General features: G+C 43.7%; 1 protein-coding gene across 1 annotated transcript in view; it reads left to right on the top strand.

Annotated features, from left to right (window-relative positions):
- Nucleotides 1–1,058: 1,058 nt before the first annotated feature.
- Cfap20dc (CFAP20 domain containing) overlaps nt 1,059–9,120 on the top strand; it is a 240,639-nt gene continuing 232,577 nt past the window's right edge. Inside the window, exons 1-3 of the mRNA XM_032917591.1 lie at nt 1,059–1,334; nt 3,354–3,443; nt 6,129–6,222. Of these exons, the coding sequence (XP_032773482.1) occupies nt 1,314–1,334; nt 3,354–3,443; nt 6,129–6,222 (205 nt within the window). The 5' untranslated portion in view covers nt 1,059–1,313. The remainder of the gene's footprint in view (nt 1,335–3,353; nt 3,444–6,128; nt 6,223–9,120) is intronic.

Below are 9,120 nucleotides of genomic sequence, written 5' to 3'. Positions count from 1 at the left end.
TGCAAAAGTTTTTAATGACCAACCTATATAGGTCACAGTACTTTTCCATGACACCGTCCTTACATTTAAAGAACTACAACTCCCAGCATCCCAAGAGGTTACCTGGTCCCCCGGGGAGGAGGGTCTTACAGGTTAATTACACTTGCCATACAGAATTACTCTCCTTCCTTGACTTGCTTTTGTCAGGTATTTTGTGACAGCAAAGGAAAAAATAACTAATAAAGGCTTTTCCCGTCTTCACATATATTCCCATTAGAGACTACAAAGTTGACACACAGGGGAGAGGGAGGGTGACAGGACTGGTGAGCTGTAGCCAAAGGATGACAATTGTGGATAGGATTTTCCTCAGGCCTCCAGACGGAGGGCAGACCCGCTGACGTTTTGTTATTTCCAAGTTTCTGAACTATAAGAGAATAAATTTCTTTCATTCTCAAGCTACTTGGTGATAACTTCTTACAATAGCCATAGCAAACTAAAACTCTGTTCCGGTGCTGTTCCCTATCTATGTTCATGGCATTCAGCCAGAATCGGGATTATTTTCTCCTTCATGCCTTTCTCACACAATGTGTAAGCCCGGTGCAGGTAGGACCTCTTTTTTCCCCAGCTAGCTTTCAGCATGGTATCTGGAGCACTCACTTCGGTGTACATTACTTTCATTAAAGACGCCTTAGCCTTTGAAAGGGTTCAATGACCTTGAATAAACACCCTCACTTCCTAGCCCTTCCTAAACTAACATTTTGCTATTTCTCAAGTACAGGAGGATAGAAACCAAAGACCACCTGACCAAACAGCAGTTACCAGAGTTTGCAATAGTTAGAGCCGGTGTGAAGATACAAGATCTGAGTTAGAGCCTGGGTTAGATAACCCTACGCTTTTTTAGATGAGTTACAAGCTGTTACAGGTGAACAAGCCCCTCAGTTGCCTGGGCAACGGCTCAGCCAAGCCGGAGGGAAAGCACTCCGAAGTGCTTAGTGCGCAGGCGCCTCCGGGGAGCCAATGGGTGCAGCAGCAAAGCCCCGGAGCGGGCTGCGCGGTTCCCGCGGGCGCGGTCGGTTTGTCCCCGGAGGTGGCTGCTGGGCGGTCACGTAGGTTACACACAGTCACTCTGTCGGCGGAGCCCGCAGGCCGCTGTGCCATCTCTGCCGCGGCTCCCCGAGCGGGGACCACCATGGCGCGGGTCGGCGGCTGGAGGCTCAGCTGACTGCAGGCGCGAGGTACCGAGGCGAGCCCGAGCCAGCGGGCACAGAGCCAGCTCTGCCGGTCCATCTCCAGCCGGCAAACTCTGCCTGCCAAACCCAGGGCCCTCTGCGGGAATGTTCAAAAATGAGTACCAGGTAACCCAAAAGGGCTTCCGCACTGTTTGGTTTCCTCCTCCGGGGTGAGCTGGCCCACGTTCTGGGTGTGAAGCCTCCACTCGGGGGATAAAAAATAATTAGTGGATAAGTTGTGGTGACCTTGAGGTATGCACGCTCCAGCTCAGTGCTTTCCAGTGCAGAATCAGTGTTTCTGATCACAGAGCAGGTCATGACCCTCTTCCACTCCACACACCCGGAATCAGAATCTTGAGTTGTTAACCACCTGGGGTTTTCACTGTTGATGCCCTCCGAGATCGAAGCTAAATAGAAAAGTGAATGGATGAATTCCAGAATGAATCCTTTTAAACCCAGAATTACAGTTAGCACGTGTGTTCTTTTTCCTGTTTGTGACTCTCCAACTTGGGGATACTTACAGAAATACAGATTTCCTGACCCTCCCTCTAAATCTCGAGAATGAAGATGTGTAGATGGGGCTAGCCAGTCTACTTTTTAAAACAACTCCTAAGCAAGTCATCCGAGGAATGCGTTTGGACAGGCTGCTACCGAGAGTTCAGTCACCTTGTCCAATGGATGGCTTCCTGCACCAGCTCTCCTGCCCTAGATCTCCTGTACTCGTCCTGGAATTAGCAGTCTGTATAGCATCTTCACGTCGCTATTAAGAATATTGTCAGAGTGCCCATTCCATGGGCTCTAACTCTTAGTTCGGAACTTGTCCTGAAAGCACTGTGTGCAGTTCTTTGGCCTGGTTTTAGAAATGTATTCTATGGTTTAAAGTAAATTTCGTTTAGTCTCACTTCATGTAGATCAAGTATAAAGTTATGAAATAGCAAATGCCTACTGTAGGCCATTTGGAAAACATAGGAAAAGTGGGGGGAAAGATTGGTTATAAACCCAGCTTGCTCAAGATTTATAGGAAAAAAAAAAAGCCTCCCCTTAGAAGCAGTAGCATGTACAGTTTTACAAATAATAAGAAGGAAGAAATTGGATGTCAGAGGCAAAAATATGTGCTTGAGGGAAAAGGGTAGTAAGTTTTCATACACACACATACACACACACACACACACACACACACACACACACACACACAAACCCAGTTTTTTTTTCATATGCTCCTTGTAATCCAAGCCATATTTAGTCTTCATCTTTAGCTTCTCAAATTTTGCAATAAATTCTTCCTCGGAGACAATCATTTAATTCCCCCATTTTTTTTATGAGCAGAGTATATGGACAGTTAGAACTATCTTTAGCATTTTTACATTAGTATGACTTTGTGGTCTTGAGTTTATAGAAGGTAACAGGCACTCTATGGAAAATACTCTTTGTTCTTCCTCTTGCCCCCTGTTTTATTTAAGAGATATTGCAGGGATGTTCAGTAGGAAGCCCCTCCATTTACCCCAGTCCTTCCTGGTCCTTGCTAAGAATGGGTCTGAGCTATGTCCCTTCTAGTAGATAATCTTCGATGGCACTGTTATGCCTTTATGCCAGGTATTGTCCTTGATATATGTTTGCTAGCCTGTATGATCCAGCAACTCATTTGACAGGTGGAAAAAGACGGACATTAAGTAACTCCAAATTCAGAAAGTTAAAAAAAAGAAAGTATGGATTGAGCCCCAGTCAGTATGACTGCTAAGTTTATATTCATGCATAATGATAAGAATGTATCGGCTTAGTTCACAAGTTGAGGTTGAGCCCTTTACACTTGTATTTTTAGAATACTTTGCAGATCTGATCCGTACTGTACATGTGAGGTCAGTGAGCCCCATCTGTAATATTTCTGTGGCACAATCGATGTTTATCATGTTTTTAAAAGTGGATTCCCTACGAATTCACTGCTAAGGTGAATTCACAACCAAATCACAATGGTTGTGGCTTGTATATAGTCAAGGTATAATATAAACATAAAATCCGGGATAATGTTTCTTCCCACATCTGTTAACTGGCAGATGGCTGGAGCACTGGTTTTAGTCTCCTTGCGGTGGATACAATTTCTCCCATAGCATTGTCTTTCACTCTGCATCTCTTGTTCTTATTTTCCAGGGAGGCGCATTTGTTGAAATTTTTAGCGCTCAGGGGAAAAATCCTGGAGCAAAATGGAAGATCTTGGGCAGTCCATCTGTGATCTGGAAAGTAAGTGTTAGAAATTAAGAGTCCAATCCTGGGAAGACATATGAGGGAAGGTTATAGAACAAAGAGGCTTCAGTCAGACATCAGAACTGGTTTTCTTGTTCCTTCACCCTCAAAAGTTTTTGTGTCATCGGCTCCTTAGCTGCTTAAGACTGCCGAGTGGCGTGTGACTGCTCTGTGTCTTCTAGGTCCTGCTCCATCATTTTAGCTGACCTTGATGTCAGAAAATCTCTCTGAGCCCTGGGCCTCTTGGTTTCCTGGTTTCATTATCTCTAATGCCCTCCTCCATTCTACTGCAGACTTACCCTTCCTATCCCAGCCTCTACTTCATCGCCACAAACAGCAGGACCCCTGAAATTACCAAGTGAGACACAGAGACACCTTTTTCCCAGCCCAGTCTTCGATTCTTAAGGTCACTTGTTCAGGCCTTCCCCCTGTTTGTTCTTCAGTCGGATTGGGACCTTCAGGCCACATTCTCTTCTGTTTCCCTTCATGTCAGGTTTAGTTACTTCCTCTGAGTTCTCTTTCTCTCCACTGCGGACACTAATGTGTGCCAGTCACTTTCCAGTAAGGACCTTGAAAGCCTTTGCTTTATCCTTTCATGACACTGGCCTAGCTAGCCCTTGTCAGACCCCTCGTCGTTCTTTTGCCTGTATCTAGGTGTACTTTTGGGGAAAATACCTATGGCCTTTCAGATTGACAACCTATAAATCCAACCTCAACAGTCCCCAAAACTATCCCGTTGTGTTCTTGTCAGTCCCCAAAATGAGCTTTTCCTGTTATCTTTGCTTTCCCACCACCAAACTGCCTATTTTCAATCCCATCCCACACCGGCGCATGCCCTTCTCACTCACCAGAAACTGACACCTTTCAAAATCAGGTGGAAGCCAGTCCTGCCTGTTACAACTACACCTCACGACTGTCTCCATCCGTATCCTTTTCTCTCGTTTAGAAGCAAGAGACGAAGCCTTCAAGGGAAGAATAAGAATATCTATAGATGAAATTTAAGCTACCATTAAGTGTTTCATAGTTGTTAAGCATTAACATTAAACACATTACACAATGTTCTATAAGGTAAATAACTAAGTGAGATGGATAACCACATGCCCCTCTCATAGGTGGAAACATTAAGGCATAGAAGGACAAGGATGAAAATTGTTTAGCTGGCCTCAGCGAGTGTGCACCAGGGAAGTCAGGGGAGCCTTTTCCAGGTAAATGGCCCTGAGCCCTGTCGTGGTTTAAATATAAATGTATCCCCGCAGGCTCCTGTGTTTGAATACTTGGCCCCAACCTGGTGCTCTTTGAAGAGGTTGTAGAAACTTTGAGAGATAGGGTCAAAATCTAGGAAGTAGATCACTGGGGCTGGGCATTTGAAGGTTATCCTTGGCCCTAGGTTTCCATTCCTTACCTTGCTTCCTGTCTGCCATGAAGAAGCTCTTTCACCAATGATGCTGCCCCTATACTATTTTGCCCAGGCTCATGGGCCCAAGGAACTTTGTATTAAAACCTTTAAAACCCTGACCTTAAGATAAATACTGCTTGGCTTTCGGGTGTTTATGATGGATATGCTATCACCAAAATAACTAGCGCAAATGCTAAGAGTCAACCAAGTGAGACTGGGGCACAGAAGAGCATTCAGGCAGAGGGTGTAGTCCAAATGGACTCCTCGTAACAGGAACTGAGAGACCTGCCGGTCCCACTAGGAAGCGATTAAGTTCGACGAGTTGGGTGCAGATTAGCGTATGAGTGTTTTGTGGCTATGCTGAAAGTTTGGATAAACCACTGAAAAGATCTAAATACAGGCCCAGTGTGTGAATAAGTAAAATTAATAATGCAATTGGTGCATGAATGTTCATTGCAAACACAGAGGGGATGCTATAACAACACTGCGTGGACTTATTTAATACAGAGTTCTTTTTAAAGGAGATTTATTTTTATGTTTACGTGTGTGTTCGTGTGAGTATATGACCCGGGTCTGTATGTGCCCGAGGAGGCGAGAGGACGGCATCTGATCCCCCGGATGCCTAGGTGGTTGTGAGCCGTCCAGCGCGGGTGCGGGGAACTGAACTTGGGTCTTCTAGAAGAACAACAAGTGCTCTTCTCTGCCTAGTCCTCTCTCCTAGATAGGCTTAATGATTGCATTTTAACTTATATTGGTTCTTAGGTAAGTCATGCGTGTAATTTTCAAAGTCACAGGAGATGCGAGTAACACATAATTCCACTGGAGCTGGTCCTGAAAGCAGAGAACGTGTTAGTGTGAACTCAGCACTGGTCAGGTACTTTCTTCTGCCGTGGTGTGGCACGGAGCGGTAATCAGCAGTGCACACAAGAAGCAAGAAACAGCTCTACCCCAAACCAGAGGAGTGGCTTTGGAGTCCCCGCAGTGGAGAACTTTGTTTTTTCCATTTCCATTTGGAATGATGTTCACACAATAAGAAATTAGCCATATGGTTGGTGTGGTTTTCTCTTCCATCCACAGGAAGTCTTGGGGGGGGGGGAAGCATCATCAAAGTGTGAGTCTGTTTTTAAGTCGAGAGAGAGAGAGAGAGAGAGAGAGAGAGAGAGAGAGAGAAAGAGAGAGAGAGAGAGAGAGAGAGAGAGACTGAGAGACTGACTCTTTCCTGTTGATTTGCAGTAGAAGTCAAATAGGATATGCTTCAACTACTACTGTTTTCACTTCGTTCCCAGGAGTTTGATAAAGAAGTTAAAAGCTTTGTATTTGTCCTGGAAGGCAGCAGCCAAACCAACAGAATCCAGTTGCCGAAGGAGAATAAGCAAATCCGTGAGTAAGACTTCTAACATTGCACCCTGACGTTTGAGAGAACTACACGTTGTGTCTTCGAAGCAGACAGACTTGCTTGGAAGACCTCTGTGGCCGCTGCTGAGGCGAAGTCACGTGATAGTCTTTCCGTGGGAATGAGCTGTATGCCATGCCCTGTAGAACCAATCCTGCCTCACTATCTTGTTGAAATTCAGAACTATTTTAAGACCTAGGAGGTTATTTGAGCAGCCGCTTACTATAATAATATTTATTGAGGCTAACTCTGCCCGAGGAAATTTTTCACCATACTGCTTTATAGGTGAGCTAATAAACGTCGGGTTCTTATTAGAAAATCAGGTGGTTCAGGCAAGATTTTGACATGTACCCGACTTCGTATTTTAAAGAACAAAAAATGATAAAAAAATAATTTATATAAGACATTATTAGTAACAAGAATTGATAAACCTTTAGGAATATTAATATCTGATAAGTACAGATGTGAATGCTTTTTAACTGACAGCTGCAGTAATAATTGATTCCAGTGTGAAAATTAGCACCAGTGTTTTAAAGCAGACAGAACCTGTGAGCTGGCTTAGAGACGTGGCCCAGAGGGCAGGTGTCGGCAGTGAATAGGTTAGAATTTAAGGCTCTGTCACCAGATTAGGTTTTCAATAAAGTGGTGAACCTTGAGTAATATAATGTATTGATATAACCAGACTTTTCATGAACCATGTCCTATCAGCTAAATGTAGATTTGTAATATTTTGGAGAAATAAAGAGGCAGCTCTCTTTTGCGTTTACCATTTGCCCCGTCTTCATTCATTAAGAGCATTTATTGAGGGGCTGCATGTAAAGCTTACTGATAGAGCGCCTACCTGTAGGCTCACCAGCCTGGGTTCAATCCCTGGCAACAAAACCCAAAGCCTGTTAAAAGGAACATCTGTTGAGTTCCTTCCGTGCACCAGGTCCTGTGGGACGATGTGCTGTTCATACTTGATATCTAATTTTAATTTTCCTTGTAAACTGTACAGCTTCTAAGTTTTACGCATTGCCATTTCAAGCCTAAATTTCTTTTTTTCCCCCCTCCATCTTTATTAACGGGGTATTTTTATTTACATTTCGATTGTTATTCCCTTCCAGTTTCGGGCCAACATCCCCAATCCCTCCCCTCCCCTTTAATATGGGTGTTCCTCCCCATCCTCCCCATTACCACCCTCCCCAACAATCCCACATTCACTGGGGGTTCAGTCTTGGCAGGACCAAGGGCTTCCCCTTCCACTGGTGCTCTTACTGGGCCATATTCACTGCCTATGAGGTTGGAGCCCAGGTCAGTCCATGAATAGTCTTTAGGTAGTGGCTTAGTCCCTGGAAGCTCTGGTTGGTTGGCATTGTTGTTCATATGGGGATCTCAAGCCCCATCAAGCTCTTTTTCAGTCCTTTCTAAGATTCCTTCAATGGGGGTCCCATTCTCAGTTCAGTGGTTTGCTGCTGTCAAGCCTAAATTTCTAAGATCAGACTCAAGCTATGCAAATGGCAGAGGCAAGAGGACTTGAAGAGTGGTGCCTGTGTTCCTTTATAACCCAATATAAGAAGTAGACCTTGACTAAGAATAGATAATTATTGTCAAGATTTTTAAATTAACTTGCTGCCATAAGTAAACATGGCTTCCTCATCGTTCCCAGCCGGGGGGTGTGAGTGACAGCAGGTGCTTTGTTGCTGCTGTTTTTATTTTCATAGACATTTGCCTCTGTGAGTAAAGTGACCTGAAAAATAAGTCAGGAATGCATGTCTACAACTGTAGCTTTTTTTTTCTTACCAGAGAGAGGTGCAGTTCACCTATTTCCGGATATCGACTTTATGAAACCGGTACAGTCTAGGAACTTGCCTGTTTGAAACTGGCTAGTCTCTTTTGCCCTTATTGTTGAGCGTGTAAAGACGGTCGGACTGCCTTCTAGTCGGATGCCCTCTGCATCTATGGTCATGGTGCTGATGACATCACTCAGGCCTAGCAGCCTTCCCTTTGGCTCTGAGAAAAAGTCCTCACTTCACCGAAGCGACTAAACACAGACTCTCCTTCCCCTTCTATTCTTGTTCAGGTTTTTTTTTTTTTTTTTTACTTTTTTTCCCTTAATTTCCTCAGAAATCTGGTTTAATGTATTATAATTGCCTCTTTAAATGTAATGATGATGGCTTTTAATTAGAAGAAACAGAATCTTCTAATGTACTTCTTACACAATGCCCTGCAATTAAAATTAATCCGGCTTTCTCATCGCACGCGAAGCAGTGTCACAACGGAACAGTTTGCGTGGTCTCCGTAGCACTAATGCCTTTCACACAACCTCTTTGGAAGTTTTGATAAGAAGTTCACAGTTATTTTTACTTATATAAAATGACCTTCTGTATGAGGTTGCTATGGTTAAACCGAAATTAGAAAGCATGACTTGAATAGAGGAGAAATGGCTTTCAATTAGCATCTAAATTAAGTTCAATTATCATTATGTATTCCTATGTTAAGAATAAACATAGGCTTTATGCAAACTTGACATTTGGTAGTTCATTTGTGTTTCTGACAACATTACTTACAAGAAAGTTTCATAGTGAAATTTTGTTAAGTTTGGCTGACCGCTCCTAAGTAGTAACCTTTCTGAATTAAATTGTTCTTGATGAACCCTAAAAAAATAAATCCTAAACAAATCAACCCATTGTGTTTTCAAGTTGTTATCACATTGCTTTATTATTATGTGAGTATATGCATGCACCCTGGCGTGCATGGAGGTCAGAGGACAACTTAGGGGAATCATTTCTCTCCTTCCATCCTGTGGGGTTCTGAGAAGGGAACTCAGGTCGTTAGCTTGACAAGCAATGTCTATCTACTGAGCTTTTCCTATAGCCCTGTGGTTTCTTTATGAACCGCAATAA

Source organism: Rattus rattus, chromosome 12 (assembly GCF_011064425.1).
Source record: "Rattus rattus isolate New Zealand chromosome 12, Rrattus_CSIRO_v1, whole genome shotgun sequence".
NCBI classification, from domain to species: domain Eukaryota; kingdom Metazoa; phylum Chordata; class Mammalia; order Rodentia; family Muridae; genus Rattus; species Rattus rattus.
The sequence above is the reverse complement of the archived record's forward strand: the minus strand, read 5'-3'. Positions and strand labels throughout refer to the sequence as shown.